The sequence below is a fragment of the Prionailurus bengalensis genome, chromosome C2 (genome assembly GCF_016509475.1).
Source record: "Prionailurus bengalensis isolate Pbe53 chromosome C2, Fcat_Pben_1.1_paternal_pri, whole genome shotgun sequence".
Taxonomy (NCBI): domain Eukaryota; kingdom Metazoa; phylum Chordata; class Mammalia; order Carnivora; family Felidae; genus Prionailurus; species Prionailurus bengalensis.
Window position 1 is genome coordinate 96,763,680 of NC_057350.1, and position 27,115 is coordinate 96,790,794.

The 27,115-nt window shown below is 42.9% G+C and overlaps 1 protein-coding gene across 1 annotated transcript in view; it reads left to right on the plus strand.

Moving 5' to 3' along the window:
- The first annotated feature begins 6,216 nt into the window (after positions 1 to 6,216).
- The window catches only part of LRRC31 (leucine rich repeat containing 31), a 28,176-nt gene continuing 7,277 nt past the window's right edge, over positions 6,217 to 27,115 (plus strand). Inside the window, exons 1-7 of the mRNA XM_043594943.1 lie at positions 6,217 to 6,517; positions 14,867 to 15,010; positions 17,197 to 17,364; positions 20,016 to 20,183; positions 20,403 to 20,570; positions 21,328 to 21,495; positions 24,289 to 24,456. Of these exons, the coding sequence (XP_043450878.1) occupies positions 6,325 to 6,517; positions 14,867 to 15,010; positions 17,197 to 17,364; positions 20,016 to 20,183; positions 20,403 to 20,570; positions 21,328 to 21,495; positions 24,289 to 24,456 (1,177 nt within the window). The 5' untranslated portion in view covers positions 6,217 to 6,324. The remainder of the gene's footprint in view (positions 6,518 to 14,866; positions 15,011 to 17,196; positions 17,365 to 20,015; positions 20,184 to 20,402; positions 20,571 to 21,327; positions 21,496 to 24,288; positions 24,457 to 27,115) is intronic.

Here is a 27,115-nt window from a genome sequence, read left to right on the forward strand (position 1 = left end):
AAAAGATTCTCTCTCTTGCTCGCTCTGCCCCTCTCCACAACTTGTGTGTACACACTCTCTCTCTAAAATAAAAAAAAAAATAAAAAATATTAAAAAAATATATTGCCTTGTGCTTTTTGAAAGTACCTGCCTCCTCCCCCACTTTATCTGGATCTTCTCTTGCCTTTCTCCACAGTGTCTCTGTGCTGCTCCATTTAGCATCTACCCCCATAGATTCTCCTCTGAGAGGGACTTTGTCCTGCAAAGGAGATTTCGTTGGTTACTGCTGAGACTTAATAGGGCCTAGACTGTCCCATACAACCTAACCTTTCCTTTGCCTTCACTCTTAGCACGCCTTTCAGGTTCTGTCACTGCTCTAAAAATAAGCTGAATTAGCTTTCTATGCTGACTGAGGACATTTAGATTTTGGAGTAAGTACCTTCGGCAGTTTTTTTTTGTTTTTTTTTTTTTTTTAATGAGTTTACTGGTGCTCAGTGCCACCAGAAGACCTTTTGCCTGTTTTCTACTGCCTCCTGCCACTTGCTGATACCATGTGGGTCTTATTGCTGCTCTCCTTGTACTTGGGAATTCGCAGGATACCTTATTACTTTTATAGTAGGTCATTGTTGTGCATTTGTGGTGGCGGTAGCTATTGCTGGAGAATTAGGTAGATTAAAAAATATACTGAGGCGCCTGGGTGGCTCAGTCTGTTAAGTGTATGACTTTGGCTCAGGTCAAGATCTCATGGTTCATGGGTTTGAGCCCTGCATCCGGCTCTGTGGTAACAGCTCAGAGCCTGGAGCCTGCTTCAGATTCTGTGTCTCCTTCTCTCTCTGCCCCCCCCCCATGCTGTCTCTCTCTCTCTCTCTCTCTCTCTCTCTCTCTCTCTCTCCCCCTCTCAAAAATAAATAAACATTTAAAAAATTTTAAAAACATAGGGGCTTTTTCGGATAGTAGAAATAATATGTACTCATTGAAAACAATTAGGAAAACACAGATGAAAGGGTACCTGGGTGACTCTGTTGGTTCAGTGTCTGACTTTGGCTCAGGTCATGATCTCTCAGTTCATGAGTTTGAGCCCCACATCAGGCTGTGCACTAACAGCGTGGAGCCTGCTTGGGGTTCTCTCTCTCCCTCTCTTTGCCCCTCCCCTGCTCATTCTCTCCCTCTCTCTCTCTCAAAAATAAACATTAAATTAAAAAAAATATATACACCATTTTACTCTTGCACAGAAAGTATCACAGTTTTAATTTTTAGAAGTCTGGATTTTCTCTTTCCTACATCTTCTGGTTCTTGGTTTATGGACCCTACATCAACTCTTAATTCTGTAAGTATAATAGTGATTTTTAAAATAACCTTTTAGGGGCACCTGGGTGGCTCACTCGGTTAAGTGTCCGACTTTGGCTCAGGTCATGATCTCACAGTTCATGAGTTCGAGCCCCATGTCGGGCTCTGTGCTGACGGCTCAGAGCCTGGAGCCTGCTTCAGCTTCTGTGCCTCCTTCTCTCTCTGCCCCTCCCCTGCTCATGATCTGTCTCTCTCTGTCTCAAAAATAAATAAACATTAAAAAAATAAAATAAATAAAATAACCTTTTATTCTCCCTGCATTGTTCTTATTTTCTTTAAGTTCCCTTTTTGTTATTGTTTCTGAATCTCATTTTCCTGTCAGTCTTCCCTCCACTATCTTGAGATCTTTGGCCCTCCATATATAGAATTAAGCATTCTATCAGGAGCTCTGTGTATATATGTAGGACTTCTCAATCAGTGAGCTTCTTCATTATTGCTTGGCAGAGACTCATGTAGTTGAAGGACCCTCAACAGTCAGTATCACTTTCCCCAGCTTGGTGTACTCCCATATACCTCCATGGGGTGGGGATAGAGGGTGATCGAGCTTAATTGCCAGTGTGTTCTTAGAGGAACTAAAGGAGGAGCAAGGAGGGGTCTCATGGTTCAATATAGAGACATAGAGACCTTCCTTAACTTCCCTATCTAATAAGGCACTGAAAACATGACCAGTGTCTCCGTGTCCAGATCCTCTATGTTTCAACTTGTCCTAAAAATAAACTTTCCATCTTTTGCCAGGGTGGGAACGAGGCCATCTCTTGTCTGCCCTGGGGTGAGAAATAAAATTTAATTATTTAACTTCTTACAAATTGAGGTGCCTGGCTAGCTCAGTCAGTAGAGGATGTGACTCTTCATTTCAGGGTTGTGAATTTGAGCCCAATGTTGAGTATAGAGATTACTTCAAAATAAAATCTTAAAAAAACAACAACAAAACTTCTTACAGATTTTTAACTACTCTGTTTTGAGCTCCACCCATACTTACCTCTTCCTTCAGAGTTGCCTAGGACAATTATTGGTTCACTTATCAAGTCTTTTGGGATTCTGAAATTTTTAACATTTGTTCCCCAACTCTTACAGGCACTTAAATTTAAAGTCAGTTAAGTTCTTTCTTATGCTCTCTAGATTCCAAAATTTTGTTGGCATCTACCCAGTTCTCCTTATCCTTAGAGATCTATGAAGTGTTTTTTTAAAAATCCCTTGTTATTTAAATGGAGTTCAAAAGCAGAAGCAAATACATGTTTACCTCTGCCATCCTTTTAATAAGTTCCTTTTCTGCTTAAACTGAGAATAGTTGTATTAATGATAATGCTAGAAATAAATCTATGATAATGTGTTTTCTAGAGAAGAGTTCTGAATTGGGCTGAACTAAGCCCATGCATGCCACGTAATAGTTTTTTTTTTTAAATTACCTAGGATTTTTACTTTATATTCATTAAAACCTATTTAGGCATATTTAGGCATTGATTTTAGAAAATCATATCACACTTGTGTATACATAAGGAAAATGAAAGCAGAAATTAAGGTTTTTCTAAAACTTCCTTACATTTATTTAATGTCCTAGTCCTCTGAATTATATATATATATATATATGTATATATATATATATATATATATATATATATATGATTCTTAATTGTGTTAAAAAAAACCCACATAACCTAAAATTAACCATCTTAACCATTGTTTGGAAGATTTTATTTTTAAGTAATCTCTACACCCAACATGGGTCTGGAACCCATAGCCCCGAGATCAAGAGTTGCATATTTTGCCAACTGAGCCAGTCAGGTGCCCCCCATCATATCCGTTTTTTAAGTGTACAATTCAGTAGTTTTAAATATATTCACACTGTTGTGCATGAACTTTTCCTTCTGTAAAACTGAAACTCTGTAACCATTAAACAACTCCCCATTTTCCTCTTGTCTCCGCCCCTGGCAGCCACCATTCTATTTTCTGTTTCTATGAATTTGACTACTTAGATACCTCACATAAGTGGAACCATTCCATATTTGTCTTTTTGTGACCAGCTTATTTCACTTAGTGTAATGTCTTCAAGTTTCATTCATGTCGTAGCATGTGTCAGGACTTCCTTTTTAGTGAAGTAAGTTTTGTGGAGAAAGAAAAATGCATCTCCCTTTAACAGGCAGCGTTGAAAATATGACTCACTCTGAAACGCTGGCTCAAAAATTTTAAATAAGTGGTAAGGCCAAACCTGAGGATGGAAAAGAAAGAAAAGGCATTTCTCACTTCCCCGGAATAAATAACAGCTTGGTTGCAAGAGCAATAACATGTCAAATATGTATTATCCTTGGGGTTTCATGGCAAAAAACCTTACCTACTGATAATATAGTAAATATCAAAAGAATAACTACTCAATTAATGTTAAGTTGAATTGAAACGCCAGCCCTTAGTTTCCTCAAAGGGCTCTTAAATAAGCGTGTCTGATCCTGGGAGAAGAGACAAAGCCCAGTGTTTAGCTGCTGCAGTCTGGTTGTTATGTTGTGATCTGCAAATTTCCCAATTCCGTTTCCAGGGTTTGCCTCCACACCGTGAAGCCCAGTATAGGGGCAAAGGGAAAATGGAAGGTCTGCGTAAGCCTGAATTGGCATGGGAAGCTAGAGTACTTGTTCAAGTTTGTATATAGAGAGGAATTTCCTGAACACATTTTGGGGCAAAAAATTATTTTTTTCAGAATGAGCATGGTAACCCACTACTTCCCTGCTGCCTATTGAGAAACGTGCAGATACTTTCTACTTGGCACTCACACATCTGCCTTCCTTATACTTGGTCTTTTTCTAATTCCCTGGCTTCCTCTCTGTTGTTTCCTTCCCTTGCCTTTCTCTCCTTTCTGCCTTGCCGGTTCCCCTACTGAACTTTTGTTTCCTCTTCCATCCCCTTGAGTCCTGCGTCCTGTGTTGTGCCTTGCCTCCGCTGGCCTCCTTCCCATTCTGCCCACTGTGTACTTGTCTGCAGACAACCCAGAGGGGCCTCACAGGCTGGGTGGGGTTTCACTTGGGTAAATTACCACATCCTGGAGCATCATCCAGCAGTGTTTTCTTAAGACTTGGGAATTGAAGTCAGCGCATTTAGTGGGGGGAGAAGTGAAACCATTTAGTGGGATGGCACTCCAGAGAACGGCTCTGTATAAATCAACAAACAGTGACATTGCATGAAAATGATCATGAGGGGAGTCTTAAGTGGGGACCAGAGGACCAGCAAAAGGACAAGGGCCTATAAGGTGATGATGGAATCAGGATGGGACAGCCAGGGCTGCTGGTTGTGGCTGGGTTCATTAGCCAGTGGTCTTTTCCCCCCACCTAACCCACTGAAGCTTGGTCAGTGGTAGGGCTGCACTGGGGCCAACTGTCTGGTTCCATTGCTGTCTGTTCGTGGGTAAACCTGGGCTCCACCCTGTTCTAGTTTGAAAAGAAAATTTAGAAAGAAAAAGATGCTCAATTTTGACTTCTAAAATAATGTTCCAGGTGTATAGAATATTATTACTTCTTCCTGGCTTGGAGGTGGACTCTCCAAGGTCATTTTAGAAGCCCCTCTGCAAAATGTTCCTTGAGTCATTCTTGAGCGTACTATTACAGAAAAGACCTATCTTATGGGGGAGAAGCCATGAACATTGTAATTTCAAGAATAGTCATTAGGCCCTGGCCCAAGAATGGGACCTAAATTTTATTAACAAAATCTAAAATTCCATTGACAGGTTTTTTTTTTTGTTTTTTTGTGTTTTTTTTTTGTTTTTGTTTTTATTGAGAGACAGCGACAGAGCATGAGCATGGGAGGGGCAGAGAGAGGAGGAGACACAGAATCTGGCAGCCTCCAGGCTCTGAGCTGTCAGCACAGAACCCTATGCAGGGCTCGAACTCACAAACTGCAAGATCATAACCTGAGCTGAAGTTGGATGTTTAACGGACTGAGCCACCCAGGCGCCCCATCCATTGACAGTTTTATCCCCAATTTAAGTATTTAACCCTCCCTTAGAATGAAAGCAAATCTCAGAAGGGGGCAATAGATCACCCCTTATGAATCTTTAGCCTTAACTCACACTCCTCACCTCCATTCCCCCATCCTTTGTTCCAGGTGAACCAGAATTCACTGGTGGAGCCAACCAGAGGCTTTTGCAGGCCTTCATGCCTGAAACTTTTGAGCCTCATTTTTCTACTTGGGACCCTTTTCTCTCTCTTGTTTAACTTCCCATTCTTCAAAATCCAGGCAATGTCACTCCCTGTTCAAAGTCTGTTCTGCAAGGCAAGCATAGCCCAACTGAGCCTTCCCTGCCTACTTACTTAGGTCTGTCTTCCCCGATGGCTCTTACCCCAGTGGACTCTTTGGCTTACAGGCTTATCTTCCCACTAGGTTAAGCCTCCATCAAAGATGTGAGCTGTACCTTGCTCATCATTGAATCTCGCATTTAGAACAGTATCTGACCCAGAGTAGGTTCTGTTTATGGAGTGAGCGAAGTTTTTGCTGCCAGTGTGTCTCTAATGGGGGTGGTGGTGCAGGGCTGGAGGGGAAAAAGGGAAGAAGCCAGGAGAAGCAGCATCAGAGGAGGCTGCTGAGAGGAGGCTGGGCTTACCGAAGGCAACCCCCCCTGGGAGATAGTTTTGCAAAGGGCCAGTTTAGAGACATGCTAAATCCTCTTTTACTACTGTCCCTCAGAAGGTAACTATAATTGCTGAAATTTCAAATTATTAACACATTTGATGCATTTGCCAAAGTGGTGTTTAACGACCTGTATTTCACACAATAAAGTAGGGCAAAGTTAAAAACCCAAGTTTGCTTTAGATGTGTATCTGCCACCATCTGTTGGTTCCCGGATCCTGGGTTACATCATTCTTATTTTTACATTAAACATTACCAGTAATAAAAACAAAGAAAGGGGGGAAATAAAATGATTTCACATGGTCTCGACAGAGTCTTTTGCTTCTCAGTAATTCCAGAAACTGAAAACAACAGGAAGATGTCTTATTGAGAAAGACCACTTTCAACTTGACCATGAGTCAAAGAAGGAAGAAAAATTCCTCAGATGGAGAAACCAAACCCCGGACTTCGTTTGTCAACAAATTCTTCAGGAGCTCAAAACTCAGGCCCACCAAAGCTGAAAGCAGAAAAAAGAGCAATGATCTTGAAGCTGCTGATTTCCAACCCAGCGATGACGCACAGAAAACAGAAAACATCTTAGATACTGGTAAACTGACTGCTGTTATTTCTCTATTTTTTAGAATAATATTTCCCCCGAAAGACATCATATGGGTTAAACTAAACCTAATATGAGTCTCTATTCTAAGCATTTACTATGTTACTTAAATGCTTTAAATACTTCAAGAATTTTACTTTTAAATTATTAGCATTTAAATTACATGTAACACTACAGGAAGGTATAGAGAAAAAACCTTGTTTCCTTTCATTTTGATACAGTATTTTGTTCATATACATGCATTTATGGTCAACCAGCCAGTCAATAAACATTGATCGAGTACCTACTGTATGTCAGCCATTATTGTGTTAGAAATGCAGCCACATAACACAGGACCTTACGTACACAAGGAACCAGATGCAGACATAATTTCAGCGTGATAAATGATACAAAGAAACAAAAGCAGGCTAAGGAGACTAAGAATGATGGATGGGGTACTACTTTAGATGGGGTTGCAGGGAAGGAGTCTCTGATTTGGTGGCACCCGAGCAGAGATCTGAATAAAGTAAGCCAAGTAGAGTGAATGAATAAAGCCAGTCACGTAGATGCCTGTGGGAATAGCTTCCCAGGCAAAGGCAGCCATAAATGTGAAGGTCCAGGGTGGGACTGAGCCTGGAGTACTGGAGAGTGAGCCCAAGGTCAGGGGTGCTGAAGCAGGATGAGAGGAGAGAGGACAAAAGTAATAGGACAGTCACAGAGGAGGTAGCTGGGGGCCAGAATGGGCATCTTTTGCAGTTATAATAATAGCTTGCAAATCCCTCTTGAGCTTACACAGAGCTGTGGTCCTACTTCTGAAACATATTTTTATACTGCTCAATCCCCACGTTGCTACATGATGTTTATATGCCTAATTTTAACAGCTGCATGATATTCCATCCTTTGCCCGTCAGTGAATATTTTTGTCTTTCCCTCTTGCCTCTTCCATACGTCATTGTATTTCAGCCTTGTTTTTTAGTACAAATTCTTAGAACAGAGATTACAAATTCAAGGGTTATGAAAATAAATAATGCCCAATCTTTCCTTAAAGCTATGTGTCATGTACAATGCCATTAATATATTGTCTATTAGAGGGGCACCTGGGTGGCTCAGTCAGTTGAGCGACCGACTTTGGCTCAGGTCATGATCTCACAGTCCATGAGTTCTAGCCCCACGTTGGGCTCTGGGCTATATATATTATTATATATATAATTTATTAGATTAAATGTATTTTTAAGCATTTTAATCTTTTAATGCAAACATACCCAAAAGTAGAGAGAATAGTATAAGGACCCCCCATGATCACTTCCCTCTAACAATTATCAACCCATGGCCAATCTTGTTTCATTTATACCTACCCTCATTTCTGTCAGATTATTTGCATCAAATACCAAAAATAATATCATTTTGGCTAGCTCGGTTGGTTGAGCATCCAACTTTTGATTTTGGCCCAGGTCATGATCCCAGGGTTGTGGTATCAAGTCCCGTGTTGGGCTCCCCACTGACCATGGAGCCTGCTTAAGATTCTCTTTCTCTCTCCCTCTGCCCCTCTAACCTGCTCATGCTTCTCTCTCTCTCTCTCTCTCTCTCTCTCTCTCTCTCTCTGTCTCTCTCTCTTTCAAAAAAAAAAATATATATATAATTTTATTTGAAAGTAGATTAAGTATATTTTAAATATTTTTTAGAAATAGGAAGTTAAAGTCTACTTAAAAAGAAAGACAACCTCTATCAGAAAATTGTTGGTATTTGTTCTAAAGTATGAGTTGAAGTTTTAGGAGCATAGTTAATGAATACCTATAACCATGATTAAATTAATAGTGCAAGGCCAGGCAGCTGGTTTTCCCCACTGGCCAACACTGGCCACTCAAGCCATGCATGGCTTGTCCATTTCCACATCTCCCCAAATTCAGTGGTACCTGGAGTCATGTTAATCCTGCCCCCAAAATGACTCTTGGATCTGGTTCCTCCTCTCCATTGCTGTTCTGGCTTTCATTGTTTTTTGTTTTTTGTTTTTTTGCCTAGACCACTGAAACAGCTTCCTAACTGGTTTCTCTGCTTCTATTCTTGCTCTCTTGCCAACCCGTACTCCATAGTGCCACTGGGTCCTCTTCCTAAATCACAGATATGATATCTTTCAGCTGCTTAAAATCCTTCACTGAGTCTTTCTTGCCTTGAAGAGAATGTCCACAATCCCAAACATGGTCTTCAAGGTGTTTGTGATCAGATGGATCTCTCTTCATGACCCCTGCCTTCCCCCAACCTCATGTTCACCCACTACTCCTGACATTCAGATTTACTTGCAGTTTCCTGAGCTGGCCACATTCTTGCAAAGGGGTTCCCTGTGCCTACAAAGACCTTCCCTTGTGTCACCATCCTCCTGCACCCCTCCCCCCATTTATCCTTCCCTCATGTCCACCCACCTGACTGACTCTCACTCACTCTTAAAGTGCATTCACACACCCCTTTCTCTTGAAAGATTGCCATGTGACCTGCCCATGGGAGCTGAGGTGCTTACTGTCACTATCGTGTGCTCATGTACCCTCTGCCTGCCCCCACCATTGTACTTCTCTGTTTTGTGAGCATGGATTTCCTGTCGGCCTGTTTTTTTTTTTTTTAATGTTTATTTATTTAGAGAGAGAGAGCAAGCAAGCAGGGGAGATGCAGAGAGAGAGAGAGAGAGAGAGAGAGAGAGAATCCCAAGCAGGTTCCACACTGTCAGCACCGAGCTCAATGTGGGACTTAAACCCACGAACTGTGCAATCATGACCTGAGCTGAAACCAAAAGTCAGACGCTTAACCAAGTGAGTCATCCAGGTGCCCCTGCCTTTTCCATTGGACACGTAGCTCATGGAAAACAGGAACTTGTTATCTTGGTTCCCTGCACAGCAACACCCACGTTACAAACATACAAACGTTATTATGTTTTATGAAACCACTGGGATTCATGGTTGTTTATGACCAAGAAACCAACCCTGGAAGATATAAGTTGGAAAAGAACTTAATGTGAAGATACTTCTTAGCTCACAGAATCATATGGAGAAGCAGGGGCTTGTCTCAGCGGTAAAGCAGTCAGGAAAAGGTCCCGAATCACTCCATAGAACTGTTCATGTGTCACTTTGTGCTCTCCATAGGGCACCAGTCACCACAACTCAGCCAACTGGTAGCAGCAGCTCTGACTCAACTGCCTTATATCTTGAGCTGTGACATAAGCTATCCTTTGAAGAAAGGGTTTTATGTATTTAAAAAAATGAAATATATGGTTTGTAAGTTCATGTCCATGGATCTGAAAAGAACAGCTTTAAATCCAAATGACAGCCCTGCCTTAGTTTAAAGCTAAAGTTCTCTTTTCTGCTTATTATGGATCTTTGATAAGAAATACAATTGCTGAGAAGTCTGTTTTGCTTGCTGTTTGCTACGAGCATTGTGAGGCCTTCCCTGAATGTAACCCGCTGTGTAGTAGAATGGGTTGTAAACCTTCCTAAATGTAGTCCGATATGTGATGGAATGAGTGATTGTACATAAACTAACCGGCATTTCTCACTTCTGTAAACCTGCTTGCTTAGCACATTCCTCACCTACCCTACCCCCTTCCCCCTTCCCCCTTTTTCCTCCCGCCACAAGTAACGGACAAAGCCTTCCCGCCAAAGGACAGACAAAGGATGCCCAATCAGAGAACAACAAATGTCCTTACTTTAAAATCAACCAATCAGGCACCTCATAATTTAAAACCTCCCCTGTGCTACTTGTCTCTGTCTATAAAAGCGCTGTACCAACCCTGATCGTGGCCTCTTGCGTCACCGGCGACGAGTGCGTGGGGGACCAGGTTCGAACCTGCAATAAACGACCCTTGCCGCTTGGCTTTGACTTAACGACTCTGGTGGACTTTTGTGGGAGGTTTCGGAACTTCGGGCATTACAGATCTCATAAATTAGTACTTATATTTATACTGAGGCATTCGATAAAAGTCTATCATGTTGATTTGTTTTGGTAATTAAGGTGCTTTAAAGCTAATATTCATTCATTCATTCATTCATTCATTCAGTTATTTGTTCATTCAACAAATATTTATAACATACCTCTCATGTAAAAGGCCCTGCAGAGTCCCATCTCCCTGGGAAGCCCTAGGAAATGTAAGTCACCATGCTCCTGAGAAATGAAGAAGGCAGAAATTAGAGTTTCTGTTTTACAGATGAATCACCCAAAGCTCAGAGAAGCCAAATTACTTGCTCACCTGCAGGACCCACAATTTGAACCAAGTCTTCCACTTCTGCGGTCTTAGACTTGCCCATCAGATCAACCGTTACAGAATGCCCAAGTAGGATGTGGTCTGAGAAGAGAGTCCTGAATCTGTCTGCGGGTGACCTTTGAGAAACAATTTGTTTGAATAGGTGAATGTGGTCACCAGAACATAGAGGTTGATTGGTAAATGTGGTGAAGTGAGACCAGCAAGTACAAACCACCTTTTCCAAACATTTGACAGTAAAGGAAATGATTGACAGAACAGTGGCTTGAGAAGAAAAAGGTTTGGGAAGGCTGGAACTTGAGCATGATCGTAGGTCGATTCTATGGGGATAAAGTCTTAAAAACAAAAGAGAAAGCATAAGGTATCATGCAGAGAAATATTTTAACACAAAAATTTATTTACGTATTAAAAATTTTTAATGTTCATTTATTTTTGAGAGTGAGGGTGAGAGAGAACATGAGCCAGGGAGGAGTGGAGAGAGAGGGAGACACAGAATCTGAAGCAGGCTCCAGGCTCTGAACTGTCAGCACAGAGCCAGACACGGGGCTCTAACCCACGAACTATGAGATCATGACCTGAGCAGAAGTCACGCTTAACTGTCTGAGCCACCCAGATACCCCCTAACCCAAAAATTTAAACACATACACACACATAATGGGTTCTGGAGCAGTCTGTTCTAGGTTCACATTCTGACTCTGCTACTTACAGTCTCTCTGTGTCTCAGGTTCTAAATCTATGAAACAGTGTGATTGAGACTCTTTGCATTAAGCTTAACAAAGTGTCCTGGACTCACTGCATGCAAGAGTTAGTCCCTCCCCATCCCCCCATCCCTAACTCGCTTCTGCTCTACTCAAAATTCGGGTTGCCACATAAAATACGTGCAATATTTAGGGCATACTTTTACTAAGCCATGATTCCTTGTTTACTTGAAGTCTAAATTTAATTGGACAGGCTGTTTTTGTTTTCCTAAATCTGGCAACCATACCCAAAATAAAACACATTGTATGCAATGCACCCTGATAGAAATGGAAGGCCTGTGTAAAGAGATAAAATTGTGGATGGTGCTGCCTCCTACTGGGAGAATGCGGCAACATCAACCATCCCTACACAGACCACACCCTACAGGTGTTTGCTTAAAAATAGCAATCTACACATTCAATGCAATCCCAATCAAAATTGCCCTGACGTTCTTCTCAAAGCTAGAACAAACAATCCTAAAATTTGTATGAAACCACAAAAGACCCCAAATAGCCAAAGTAATATTGAAGAAGAAAACCAAAGCAGGAGACATCACAATCCCAGACTTTAGCCTCTATTACAAAGCTGTAATCATCAAGACAGTATGGTATTGGCACAAAAACAGACATATAGACCCAGAATGGAATAGAATAGAGAGCCCAGAATTGGACCTACAAATGTATGGCCAACTAATTTTGACAAAGCAGGAAAGAGTATCCAATGGAAAAAATACAGTCTCTTTAGCAAACTGGGAGAACTGGACAGCAACATGCAGAAGAATGAAGAAGGCCACTTTATTTCACCATACACACACACACACACACACACAAAAACCCTCAAAATGGATAAAAGACCTAAATGTGAGACAGGAAACCATCAAAACCGTAGAGGAGAAAGCAGGCAACAACTTCTTTGACCTCAGCCACAGCAATTTCTTACTCAACATATCTCCAAAGGCAAGGGAATTAAAAGCAAAAATAAACTTTTGGGACCTCATCAAGATAAAAAGCTTCTGTACTGCAAAGGAAACAATCAACAAAACTAAAAGGCAACCGATGGAATGGGAAAAGATATTTGCAAATGACATATGAGATAAAGGACTAGTATCTAAAATCTATAAAGAACTTACCAAACTCAACACCTAAAAAATAATCCAAGTGAAGAAATGGACAGAAGACAAGAATAGACACTTTTCCAAAGAAGACATCCAGATGGCTAACAGACACATGAAAAGATTCTCAACATCACTCATCATCAGGGAAATACAAATCAAAGCCACACTGAGATATCACCTCACACCGGTCAGAGTGGCTAAAATTAACAACTTAGGCAGCAACAGATGTTGACGAGGATGTGGAGAAACAGGAACCCTCTTGCACTGTTGGTGGGAATGCAAACTGGTGCAGCCACTCTGGAAAACAGTGTGGAGGTTCCTCAAAAATATTAAAAATGGAAGTATCCTATGACCCAGCAATAACACTACTAGGAATTTACCTAAGGGATACAGGAGTGCTGATTCATAGGGGAACATGTACCCCAATGTTTATAGCAGCGCTTTCAACAATAGCCAAATTATGGAAAGAGCTCAAATGTCCATCAACTGATGAATGGATAAAGAAGATGTGGTTTATATATACAATAGAATATTACTTGGCAATGAGAAAGAATGAAATCCTGCCATTTGCAGCAAGGTGGATGGAACTGGATGGTATTATGCTGAGTGAAGTAAGTCAGTCAGAGAAGGACAGATATCATATATTTTCACTCATGTGGATCTTGAGAAACTTAACAGAAGGCCATGGGGGAAGGGAAGAGGAAAAAATAGTTACAAACAGAGAGGGAGGGAGGCAAACCATAAGAGACTCTTAAACACAGAGAACAAACTGAGGGTTGATCGGGGGGGTGGGAGGAGGAGAAGGGAAGAGGGGTGATGGGCATTGAGGAGGGCACCTGTTGGGATGAGCACTGGGTGTTGTATGTAAGCGATGAACCACAGGAATCTACCCCAAAAACCAAGAGCACACTTTACACACTGTATGTTAGCCAATTTGACAATAAATTATAATAGAAAAAATAGCAAGCTGCCAGACACACTGTGGAGAGGTAGTGTTCTTATTACTCTCCTAATATTTAAATCTAAATCGATTACTACTGAAGTCCTACCATTAATTTTCACTGGTACCAATATAGTATTTCTTTTTAGCTATGTGGTTTTTATACTTTGTCAGGGTTAGTAGAATATTACTGCACATTTAGAACTTACACTTTTGTAGTGGATTCCAGTAAACTTTTTTTATATGTTTTAAATTGTACATTTTCATTTATAAAACCTCTAAAAAGTCACTGTCAGTGACCCTTTTTTGCATATTCATTTTTTCTTCCAAAAGGATGATGTATTTTATACGTGTCTCAAACGCTGGCACATAGGGTAGGTGCAGCACTCGTACATAATAGGTGTTCAATAAATGGAAAGCTTTTAGGGGCGTCCGGGTGACTCAGTCGATTGAGCGTCTGACTTCGGCTCAGGTCATGATCTCATGGTTCGTAGGCCTGAGCCCCGTGTCGGGCTCTGTGCTGACAGCTGAGAGCCTGGAGCCTGCCTCGGACTCTGTCTCCCTCTGTCTCTGCCCCTCCCCCGTTCACGCTCTCTCTCAGAAATAAACATTAAAAAAAATGAAAAAGTAAGGCTTTTATTATTTTAGTGTTATCACGTTAGTACTGTGTTAGTACAGAGGAACTTGGTGAGGGTGCCATGTAAGTAGTCTCTAGTGACAAGAAGGACAAATGAGTCTTCCTGAAAGTGTCCTGTGGCAGGAGTTGAGAAAAGCTCTCCCAGGCACCACTGTCTCTGCATCTGTCAATGGAATGGTCTACGAAATGAGCAGCAAGTGTTTGAGTCGCTCCCTGTAGCCAGCTGAGCCCATTGGCAGTGATTGCAACGCTTTGCCTTTGTTTGGCAAATTTGGCAATTTGTTTGGTCAAATTACCTGTGTTCCCCACCATGAGCATTCACCGGAGACATCTGTGCATCTCTCAGCCGTGCTCGGCTTCAACCCTGTGCTAACAAGTTTACTACTCGGTCCAGGGAGAACAACACTGTCTACGAGAGGAGAAACCTAGGTCAGGCCAGGAAAGAGCAGCCACCGAGTTCCTCAGGCTCCTTTGTAAGAAAAGGGTCATGGGAGTGATCACTGTCCAGCACCCGGAGGCAGGACAGCAGTTAAGTTCTGTCCCCTGGTAAATGCTTCCTCTTCTGGGTTGAGGTTTCTCCAAGGACCAGCTCAGGGTTGTTGTTAGCCTGTTTACTTGTCTTATTGCGATCGCCGTGCGTCTTTAACACTATCTGCATTAACAGCAAGTTCTTCTTTCTCCTGATAATGTAGCTAAGCCTCTCACTTCAGAAATGGAGTTGGGATCCAGGATGGAGAAAAACGAGCAGTTCCTGCAGAAGCTGGGCAGGAAGGCTGTCAACAAGTGTCTGGATCTGAATAACTGCGGATTAACGACCTCGGACGTGAGGGAAGTGGGTCTGTATGCAGCTGACTGGGCACAGAGGGACCCAGGGCCTTTGAGGGGAGATGAGCAGGCAAAACACACCCATCACTCACCTGACCACCCGAGGTCTGCAGAGTGGCCCCACCCAACTCAGGAAGCGCAGCGGCACCACTATTTAAAACAACAACAACAAAAGACAAGTTAATTAATCCTTCCTCAAGCTACAAAGATTTGAGCCAAGTTTAGGAGGAAGGTTCATTTGTCTGTTTTTCCTGAGTAATTTTACTTCCCTATCGATTGCTTCTTCTTCCCTGAAAAACATTTGTTTTGCGTACGATCTAAACTCGTGTGGATCATCCGTAGAGCCAAGCTCCGGTGGGCATGTAAAAGGGTGTTGTCATCTGTGGAATGAGAGTGTAACCATCATGTGTCACACGTAAGCAGGAGTCCGGTCGTGAAGACCCCCCCCCACACACACACACATACACAACCACTGCCACCTTATCTTTTCTCTTTCTCCCAGATGCCTTGAGTCAAGTCTTTCATCAAATTAGATGTGTCTACCAACACAGAGGTGTCAAAACAGCTGAATTTTGAGTGAGGGGTCCTTGACTATTTTAATTAAAACGCATGCCATTATATTTTGGACAACTCTCTTTAAATGTTTTTTTTTTTAAGTTTATTTTTGAGAGAGAGAGAGAGAGAGAGAGAGAGAGACTGAGTGGGGGAGGGGTAGACAGAGAGGGAGACACAAAATCCAAAACAGGCTCAAGCTGTCAGTACAGAGTTTGACACAGTGCTTGAGCCCACGAATTGCAAGATCATGACCTGAGCTGAATTCGGCCGCTGAACCAACCGAGCTACCCAGGTTCTCCTTTGGACAATTCTCTTAAGAGAGAACCCTGACTGCACCTGTGTTTCCAGATGGCTGTGTGTCAGAGTCACTAGCAGAGCTGGTGCAAACACAGGCAATTGAGTTCAGCACAAACCCGCTGACTTGAAATCTCTGAGCGCGGGCCCCAGCAATCCTGCTTTTAATTGTTTTTCCTTCTTAATGTGTTCAATTGACTTATGCTTTATAAAGCATAAGAATTCTGGTGAACAAGTTGAAAGGGCTCAACTGCTTTGAAAGCTAGTAACAAACAAAAGGCAAAAACAAATTTCACTCCTAAGCATGGCCTCAGAGTTTTGGAAGGTCTGGAGTTGCTGTGCCTGTAGCTATAAGACCTCAGCTTGCTGCTTCTGATGGCTGCCTCTTAACCTTCAAGACATATTTAAAAACAAACAAGCAAAGATGCTTTACTTCCTCTCGGCTGGCGTCTCCAGCCTCCAGTCTCCACTCTCGGGTGGGTCTTGTCGCTTTGGGAGATAAAGATGGCCTTTGAGAATGTTTTTCACAGGCAGTAACTTCACTTTTTTTTTTTTTTTAACTTTTTTTTTTTTTTTAACTTTTTTTTTTTTTTTTTTTTTTTTGAGACAGGGAGAGACAGAGCATGAACAGGGGAGGGTCTGAGAGAGGGAGACACAGAATCTGAAACAGGCTCCAGGCTCTGAGCTGTCAGCACAGAGCCCGATGCGGGGCTTGAACTCACGGACCGCGAGATCATGACCTGAGCCGAAGTCGGCCGCTTAACCGACTGAGCCACCCAGGCGCCCCAGCAACTTCACTTTTAACGTGATGGCAGATACTCAGAGAAGATTCTGGTCAGGCTTTGTGCTTATCTAAATCTCCACATGTCGGTCCATTTAAATATAATGGGAGTTTCAGAAGGCTGTGATACCCAGGCAATGATGATCCCAAAGAAAGGGTAACTAGTACCCTCAATCTCAGCAACCCTGGCCAACAGTGCAGTCCTCTGCTTTCAGCCTGAGGATCCACTAGGATGAAGGGGTGAGGGACGTCAGGGTGCTCTGCAAAAATGGGAAGGACTAGTGTACATATTACAGTGACAATGCTAGTAACAGTAGAATTACCATTTCTACTACAATAAAGGAGTTGTATGAAATCTGAAGATACCACTGCATTTTTGGCAGAAATAGAAAATGCCCTAGGAAATGCAGTCTGTCCCGATTGCATGGCTGAGGGAGCCGCGCTTTGCTGAAAGTCAACATGTCCACCCCTCCCTCTTCTCTTACAGTGCAATAGGCACTGGGTCCCATGTACTACCAATTACACATTGCACGTGCAAATCTGTCTTTTTCTCTTGTTCCCTTCCAGTTGCTTTGCTGCCTCTTCTCCCAGACTTGGAAAAACTGGATATTTCCTGGAATGATCTTATAGGTGGAACCCTCCATTCAGTCACCCAGCAAATGCATCTCATCAGCAAGTTAAAAATCCTGAGGCTGGGAAGTTGCAGACTTACCACTGATGATGTTCGAGCACTGGGTATGATGAATGCCTCACTGCTAGCAGCTCTGAAGCATCAAGGGCAAACTATCTGGGTCACAGCCCCTCCGGGGCTCATGGATGAGAGCACAAGGACGATGAAATGCCACGCTGGGCACTTGTATAACTTCTGAAAAGCTAAGTAGCCTGTACCTAGCATTGTGCTAAGCCCCAGGATAGAGAAAGGAGAAAGGTTGGTCAGGTATCTGCTCTCATGGAATTTAAATGGAGATAATTGTCCAATTTGCTTACTCACTGTTACTCACCTGTAAAATTGAGGTAGATAATAAGTTATTTTCCAATTTGAAAACAACCTCTTCTATTTTTCCACTCCCCTTTAAAAAAAAATTGACCAAAGCAAGATTTTAAAACTAAAAGCAATGGTTTAAATAGAACTAGAACCTCAAGTTAGTTAATTACTGAACATAGAATAACATAGAATGTAGGATACAATTTGTCATGTTACCCAACCCTTTACTAAAATGCTTGCTGGTTTCAGCTGCCATTAACATTTTTAAAAATTCTCTTGGTCTGGAGTTTCTTATTTCAATGACATATTTTGATCATTTACATCTCTGCAAAGATTTCTGTAGAGACAACACAGTTCATGTCAAATGTCTTCTCTCTGCCCTCTGTGGAAGATCGAGGTCAGTTGATGCCCCTGGCCTACCCTTCCTGTAGTTGAGGAGAAACACCATCCATCTGAGAGCAGGCCAGGTCCTAGTGCAAATCCTACCCTGACTTCTAACTAGCTTTGGGACCATGGACAAATGATTTAACCTTCCTGAGCCTCAGCTTTCTTATCTCTGAAATGGGGTTGATATCCACCTCAGAAAACTATTGTGAGGATTAACTAATTTCTTTAAAGCATTTACTACATGCCCAGCATGTGCTCAATAATGGATAGTCCCTCCTTTTGCTCTTCCCTCATCCAAAACTAACTTTCAGTGATTTTAAGTAATCAATTTAGCAGCTGGTTATTGTGTAGCAGAGTTGCAAATTCAACTCACTGCCACTCAGGCACAAAAAGAAAATGTTGTTTATTTTCTATGATGAGTCTAATCTTTGTTATGATCTTCCAGCCTTAAGAAGCCAGGGAATGGTATTTCTGCCCTGGGACTCACTCCGAACTTGCCAGGTTCAAGAGAGAGTCTGCATCTTTGTTGCTGTGATGTTTTATGCCTTGCTCCCTTTCCCAGACTCCTCTCTGGAAGGGCTTTTGCATCTTCTCCCATCAGAAGGGGTCTTCTTAGCCTTGATGGCAGATGGGGTACCTGGAGAATAGATGGTTGACTGATGAGAGACCGTAAATCAGGAGGCGTTCCATCATTGCTACACTGGTTACAGTTGCTTAGTGCAGGATGATAGATGCGTGGCTCTCCAGTACCATGTGCACTGCAGACATGGTTAATCAGTCATGTGCTCTCTCTCTGTCTCTCTCTCTGATCCTGGGGAATGCTTCAGGGTGATGCCACCCCAGAAAAGCCACCCCAGCTGACTGGCGGTGACACACAAAATGATTCCTGTGCTGGGAGAACATGCATTTTAACACGAGGCTCCTGCACTCCTGAAACCTCACTCCATACAGTGAATAACCAATGGTAGAAGTCCAAGCCCAGTAGTGGACAGTGGAGGAGAGGCTTCCGGACACAAGGGACTTTCCAGCACTCTTAATTGTTTGGTGTCGAGACTGACTCTGTATGCTGAGAAAGTGCATTTTCGTGTATGTGCCTCTGTTCTACCCAAGGCCATGGAAATCATTCCTAAAGAGGATTTCCTTGCTCTTCCCTATTCTCTCTCCCAGCCTCCATTCTGGCCCTCGGATGCTTTCCTATGTGAAAGGGTTTCAGAAATGTCAAGTTCCACCCCATTCTCACGGCATCCTCCTCCACCCGCCAGGGCTGCATGGCTATTATGAGCGGCTGATGCCTTATGCATTGTTACTAGTTCTCTGCAGTGCTCCGTTTCAGTTGTGTGTGCTACTCTTGATGTCAGGGTGAGCTTCACCCCTGTGGTGGCCAGTGCCCTGTTTTGCCTCACCTCTTCCTCTGGCCCAGCTTCCCAGCAATGATGACCCCAGACAGGGTGGATGAAAGTAGTTGGAATAGTATAAATATTTATTACCACAAAAACGACTCAATGATAGGTGGGGTTTTTAAAAATTTTTTAATATTTATTTATTTTTGAGAGAGAGCGTGCACAAGCTGGGGAGGGGCAGAGAGAGAGGGAGACACAGAATCTAAAGTAGGCTGTAGGCTCTGAGTTGTCAGCACAGAGCCCGACGCAGGGCTTGAACTCACGAACTGTGAGATCATGACCTGAGCTGAAGTCAGATGCTTAATTGACTGAGTCACCCAGGTACCCTTGGGGTGTTTTGCTTTGTTTTGTTTTGCTTACAATTTTTATACATAGGCATGGTTCTGAACTTTGGAGGGACTAGAATTGCTGTGCCTGTACATACAGAAGCACCCACTGCTGGGAGTGGGCTGGAGGTGGGTCATTTTCTTCACTCTGTTCCTCGGCACCTGGCACCTAACCAGTCCCTCGCCTGGCTAATACTAGTCCATAAACAATGGTTGTACTGATTTTGACATGGATCCCCTGCTTTGTGGACTAGCAATCAATCCAGTCTTTGGGTTCTTTGGTAACAGGAGAAGCACTGGAGGCAATACCTGAGCTGGAAGAGCTGAACTTGTCCTGGAACAGTAAAGTGGGAGGAAACTTGCCTCTGATCCTCCAGAAGTTCCAAGAAGGGAGCAAGATACAAACGCTTGAGCTCGTAGATTGCGACCTCACATCAGAAGATGGGGCGTTTGTGGGTAGGTGGGATTTGGATGAGTCCTTCCCAGAAAATAAGTGTGAAGATGCCCACGATCAGACAGCATGGGGGTCAAGGTTGGCTGTGCTTTCTCTTACCCTGAATTGGAACAGTGGCGCACTGTACCCCCAGGTCACATGAAGCTGCCCTCCCCTTCTTCCCCAGCAGTCACACCCTGCATTTTTACTGAGCTGCTCTTGTTTGTTTCTCTTCCCTCTAGGTCAGTTGCTACCCATGATGCAAAATCTTGAAGTACTTGATCTTTCCATTAACAGAAACATCGGTGGCAGTCTAAACAGTATTGCTCAGGGATTAAAAAGTACCTCAAATCTGAAAGTACTGAAGTTACATTCATGTGGACTATCGCAAAAGAGTGTCAGAATATTGGGTGAGGTTTTTATATACATGTGCAATTTTACTTTATAATTGCTGTTAGGACATTCAACAAAATATGCACAGTGCTTAGGCTGGGGAATAAGATGATAGGTAACTTAAATCTTCCTTGTTTTATTACTTTCTAAGTCTTTTACGACAAGCATATGCTTGCACGATTACAAAAACCACCTTTTAAAATGACTGCCTCTGAAAAGGCCAGGGTATTTTGGGTTTGAGATAGACATGGGGCAAAATAAAAGTTATGTGCTACTAAAGCTCTCCATTTTTCTCTTACTTTTGAAAAATGTCAGCATTATTTTATGCTTAGTAGTAGGAAGGAGTTGGTACTGATGAAAAGAACAGCATCAGTGGCATCTGTAGTTAAAACTTATTCCCCTATATAGAGTATCCACCGTAAGGGAGACCATGAAATGAAATTGTGTTTTTCCCTTCAACTTACAGAGCCTGTAATATCTTTCTCACTGGCAGTTTGCCTAAGTCTAGAATTCTCTGAAATGCCAATGCTCCAGTGTAGGAGGAGGAGAACCATTAGTTGCAGGTTTGACCAGAGCCATTGGCACGCGTTGCAGATCACGGATGGTGTGTGTTAGAAGCCACGGTCAGGTCCAAAGATGGCCAGATGGTAGGAAGTCTAAAGTTATTCCTTCACCTTGGCTTTTCTCAGCCCAGTGTATTTTCTCCATCTCCCTCTACGCACCTGCCTTCCACCTTGTAATTTGTCAAAATGGGACTTTTGACTTTCTTTGTAGATGCTGCTTTTAGGTACTTGTGTGAACTGAGGAAATTAGACCTTTCCTGCAACAAGGAGCTGGGTGGAGGTTTTGAAGACTCGTCAGCTCAGTTGGCCATGTTGGAGCATCTAGAAGTCCTGGATCTTCACCAGTGCTCGCTGACGGTAGATGATGTGATGTCGCTGAGTAAGTGTGAACTGTAGAGCCAAGGAAGGACTTTTGGAACCTCAGTATATGTTTGGAAACTTGGTAAATTCGAGGCGTCCCCTTAAACTTACAGTGTATGGAGTTACTGAAAGCGTCCCATCCTAAAAAGTTCGGTGGATGCCCCCAATCTAGTATTTGGCATGTATTAAGTGCCCAGTAAGTATTAGCACATCTAAATTCCTCCTAAACACGTTTGTAAATGATGGATGTGGCACTTGAAGGAGAAAATTTTGAATATGTGTTGCTGTTTAGAAATGAGTCTGTGAGTCACAAAGTTTATTTCAAACAGGGATGTGGAAAGAAAGCTGAACAAAGGGCCTTGAGGCTTTCTGACTAACAAGTGAAGCCAAGCCCCTTAGATACAGACAAAGTTACACAAGTCAGCAGGGTGGTGCATAATGGGTGTACGTTACAACTTTAGGGCACACACCCGCTTTCCACCATAGACACAATCCTGTAATTACCCCACATAATGTATAAATGCAGTTTCTTATAACAAACAGCACAAGTGCAGCCTTGCCATTAAGGTTTTTAGTCCATCTGTGACCACAGTAAGCCTTGAAAATACCTCCAGAATCAGACCACAGCTCACCACCTAGACTTCTACTACCCTGGTTCAGGCCACCGTCCTCTCGGGCCTAGGTTACTGAGAGTCCAAATGGTCTCCCAGTTCCTCCTCTATCATTGTGACCTCATTCTCTACCCTTCCCCTCCTTGACTCTAGCCCGGTCATTTGTGCGTGCTGACCTCTGTCCCTGGGGCCTTTGTCCTCGCTCCCTCTCCAGGTCAGGGGCCCCTCCTGTGTTGGGAACACCTTCAGAACCTCCTCTTTGCTCGGGCCCACAGTTGGTACCCCACAAATGCCTGTTGACTGTGACTGATTGAAAGAATGAATCCATGAAAAACAAGACTAGAAACAATTTTTTAGTTGTTTTTAGTACGATTGGGGAAGGAAACGAGTTAAAATAGGTTCTTAGGTCTGACGTCTGTATTTTAGACCTGTTGAATTACATTATTTTTATTTTTATTTTTTAATGTTTATTTATTTTTGAGAGAGAGAGAGAGAGAGAGTGTGAGCAGGGGAGGAACAGAGAGAGAGGGAGACACAGAATCCAAAGCAGGCTCCAGGCTCCGAGCTGTCAGCACAGAGCCTGACACAGGGCTCAGACTCGTGAACTGCAGGATCATGACCTGAGCCAAAGTTGGACGCTTAAGCAACTGAAACTCCCAGGCATCCTGAGACCTGCTAAATTACATTTTAGACTCTTATGCCTCAATTTGAAAAACAGAAGCGTCCAAGCCTTTCATTAAAGATTTTAAAGTAACAATCTGTTTCTGGGCTCCAAGTGGAGCCTTATGGAATATCACCATCCCCTTTACTTCTGAGTGTCATGCTTGGAGGAGACACTCCTGGGTTATGAATGCATCAGATCCCAAAGAATGAAGTTCCCTCGGTACAACTGAGTAACGTCGTTACTCATCTTGTTACTCAGAGGAAGGGTACGGTGCTAGAGCACCTCCAATGTTACCACTAGCATAAGCACAAGGGATGAATTAGCCTCTCTTACTACATTTGCAGCCACCAACACGGGTGGATGGCCTTGGAAAGCTAATGATTATTTAATAACTGTAGCAAACTGTCTAATTTTGAAAAGATGGAAATGAACATACATCCTGTGTATACCTTATGGTATTAAGTAATTCCCCATTCTTCTTTCTGATCGTTCTAGACAGCTCTGAAGAAATGGAATTACAGATCATTTAGCCAATCATCTAGCTGTATGGAGTACTGTGCCAAGGGCAAAGGCAAATTCACAGTCAGGGAGCTTCAGTCTGGCAGGGACAGGAATAAACCAACTACATGGTGAAGAGCAGAGTGCTGTGGGGGTTGGAAGAGGAAGAAACAGTTACATCTGTTGGGATTGCACGTGCCTGCCTTCTCTCTTCTGCCTTTCTCCCGTCCTCCGTCCCTCCTCCCACAAATGTGTGTGTGCCTCCAGTGTTCTAGACTTTGATGCACACTCTGGGGATGAAGCAGGCCCTACATACAGACCTCACAGAAGCAAAAATAAATAGGGTGGTGTGATAGTGACCAAGGGGTTATGTGACCAAGGTGTCCCTGGAAAGCTCTCAGGGGTGAGCCAGCCCCACAGAGATGCCAGGATGCTGCATCTCCCACACTGGAAAGAGCGAGGCCAAAGGCTTGCAAGCACGAAAAGTAGCAGAAAGATAGTGAAGCAGGAGTAACTCCTGGCACAGCAGGGCCCTCAGGACCCCAAGCCAGTGCTGTCACCAACGGACCTCCATCCTGACTGCTTGCTTTCATTGCCTTCCTCGTACTTATTACTTTATTCTGAGAAAAGAATGATGACACTGAACATTAATTGAGCTGTTAATGGGTGCCAGGCCATGTACCAAGTACTTTAAATATACTCAGTTGTTTTATCTTTCCAATGACCCTGTGAAGTACTGTTATTCTTCTCACTATTGAGAAAACCGAGATTCGGGGAAGTTAAGTGACTTCCCTGAAGTCATACAATTCTCTAGCAGCAGAGGCAGGATTAGAACCCGTTTTGTTTTCATAATCTTTGGTCTTAACTTCTAGCCTGAAGAGAGGCTTGGAAGCAGAAAAGCCCAAGCTGTACATCGGGAAGTGTGGCTGGTGTGCGTGTGCGCAGGGGTGTGTCAAGGAGGGAGGTTGTGGGACCCAAACACCCAGAAGACTCTTTGTGAGATGGTGCCTAAAACATGTCACTGCTGACATTTTAACAGCCCAGGTAATCCCTTTACTCTCGAGTCTTCAAGAGTTGGATTTATCTGCCAACAGAAAGATGGGCGGCTCTTCTGAAAACCTACTCAGCCGGCTCCGATTTTTACCAGCCCTGAAGTCCTTACTCATCAACAGCTGTGCTTTGCAAAGTGAGACGTTTACCGCCCTCGGTAAGAGAATTCCCCAGATCCCTACAAGCACGTACAGTAACACATGAGAACACATATTCCATACATTGGAATTTCAGGCAAGGCTCGGCCACAGGCAAACTTGTGCAGTACTAACTTGTCTTCTCTTCAGGAAATACGCTCCCCTAAAATTGGCCTTCTGAAGGCCACATGAATGATTCTGGCATTTGCAAACCTAACATTTAAAATGTAGACTGTACGTGGGGCACCTGGGTGGCTCAGTTGGTTAAGCACCCGACTTCGGCTCAGGTCATGATCTCATGGTCCGTGAGTTCAAGACCCACATTGGGCTCTGTGCTGTCAGTTCAGAGCCTGGAGCCTGCCTTGGATTCTGTCTCCCGCTCTCTGTCCTCCCACCCCATTCATGCTCTGTCTCTCAAAAAAAAAAAAAACCCGAATAAATGTTAAAAAAAAAAATTAAAATCTAGACTGTACGTAGCCAACTCTGGAGGTCCATATCCATGGTAACTTGTCATTTCACTGAGGTGACAATATAAACTGGATTGCTGGGAGTCTTATGGGAAAAGCGAGGCAGTTGCTAGTGTGTGAGTCTAGCTGACTGCCCAACATCCACTTCCCAGCATGATTTGTTGTCTTCTGTAGGAATCCAGGCCTGCTGGAAGGTCATGGATACAGCCCAGCCTAGATCAAGGGTCTAGAGAATCTGGAATTTCTGCCTTTTTGAGGGGCAAGACCATCACCTTCAAGCAGGGGGAGATATTCTCTGCTTGAGAATAAGTACGAGGGAGGCACTTTGTGTCATTTTACTGAATTTGCCACCCAAACAAAACACATTGCACACACATTGCTCTGTGCTGACAGAGCAGAGCCTGCTTGGAATTCTCTCTCCCTCTCTCTCTGCCCCTCCCTGGCTCACACTCTCTCGTGCATGCTCTCAAAAATAAATAAAAATAAACTTGAAAAAAAAAAAAGTAAATTGGATCTTACTACTACCCAGTTTAAACAGACTCAATGGCTGCCTGCATCACCTCTGGTAAAATCCACATTCCTTCGTGGGGTCTAAAAGGTGCAGGTGATCTCGGCCACTCTCCCCCTTGCTCCCTGAATCAGCTTATTTCGGTTCCTTCCTGTCACTGGGCTCGCCTTTGTCTTCAGGCCTTTCTGCTTTCTGGATGGAACACCCCCACACCCTATTCTTTCTTGGGGAGCCCTGACTTCAGGTCTCAGCATGAATGCTCCCTGTTAATACAGCATCTCTGATCTAAATTAGGAGCCCCGTATCTTTTTTATAGCTTTTATCAGAATTTGCAGTTATGTATTTATTTGTGTGGTTTTCTCAATGTGCATATTTCCCCCAGTTGATAACCTCCTTGAAGGCAGAGATGACACTTCTTCTTCACTGTATATACCCTAACCACATTTTAGGTATTTCTGACATTAGCTAAGCAAGTAAAACAAAGTAACTTTTCAAAGGGGTCTGTAATCCCCCAAATGGTTAGGTAAACACACGCACGCACATACATGATGCATGCCATTGCTCAGACTAATGTTCAGTTAGGAAAGTGCCACAAAAAATAAGTTTAGGGACAACGTGATGTCCCCAACGTGATTTTTTTTTAAATTTTTTTAATGTTTATTTTTTGAGAGAGAGCACGTGTGCAGGAATGGGGCAGAGAGGGAGGGAGATAGAGGATCCAAAGCAGTTTCTGAGCTGACACCAGAGGGCCTGATGTGGGCTATTCAAACCCACGTACCTTGAGATCATGACCTGAGCCCGACCTCAGATGCTTAACCAACTGTGCCACCCAGGTGCCCCCATGATGTTTTATAAATAATACTTTCTATTTGGAAAAAGTTGGATATTTTTTAAAGAAAATTTTGTTTTTAATTTTGTGTCTTCTGCCATCAGAGGATAACTCCTTTAATTATTGCTGCATAATGAATCATAATCAAGCAGATATTACACTGAATTATATCAGTTTGCATTAAGAAGTAAACACATATTTCTCCACCTTAATTTTAGAAGAGAAAGCTCCATTTCTCATTGATAGGTCCCTGTACCATGTAGGTGATAGGGATTTTCTTTTTACATATTATAAAAGGATATATATTTGCCCCTTGGACACCTGTTATTCTTTAGAAAGAAGATTGGAATTAAAGCATAATTAACTATATCTTGGCAATAAGTTGTTTGGGTTAACTGCAATATTAGGGGCAACTGAGAATTGAGCAGAACCTCTTTTAATCTTCTTTAAAAATCTCTCCAAAATACACTAGTTCCCTTCCTTGTCTCTGTCACTGCAGGTAGGTAGACACAAACATATTCTGGTGTTTCAGAGTCTTGAGGAGACTTGGCCCCCTGTCTGAACCTTAGCGGTAACTGTACAAGGGAATACGTAAAACCAGGGCACGTACTGGAAATCCCGACCAGCTGTCCAAATCCTTTGCCTCTTTCTCCCTCCTGGATGTCAACTGAAGGAGAAAAATCCCAGTCAATAGTGAATTCCATTTCTCCGAGTTTTACTTTTCCAAAGTTTCCAGCATTTCTCTCAAATAAAAATAGACAACCGAAGCTGTGGACATGAATTTCGGGAAAAAGACAACAGTCTCCACAACTGTCTTAACTTTAGTTCTATTAATATGCTGCCCTAGGTTGCTCAGTTTCAAAGAGGGAAGCCTA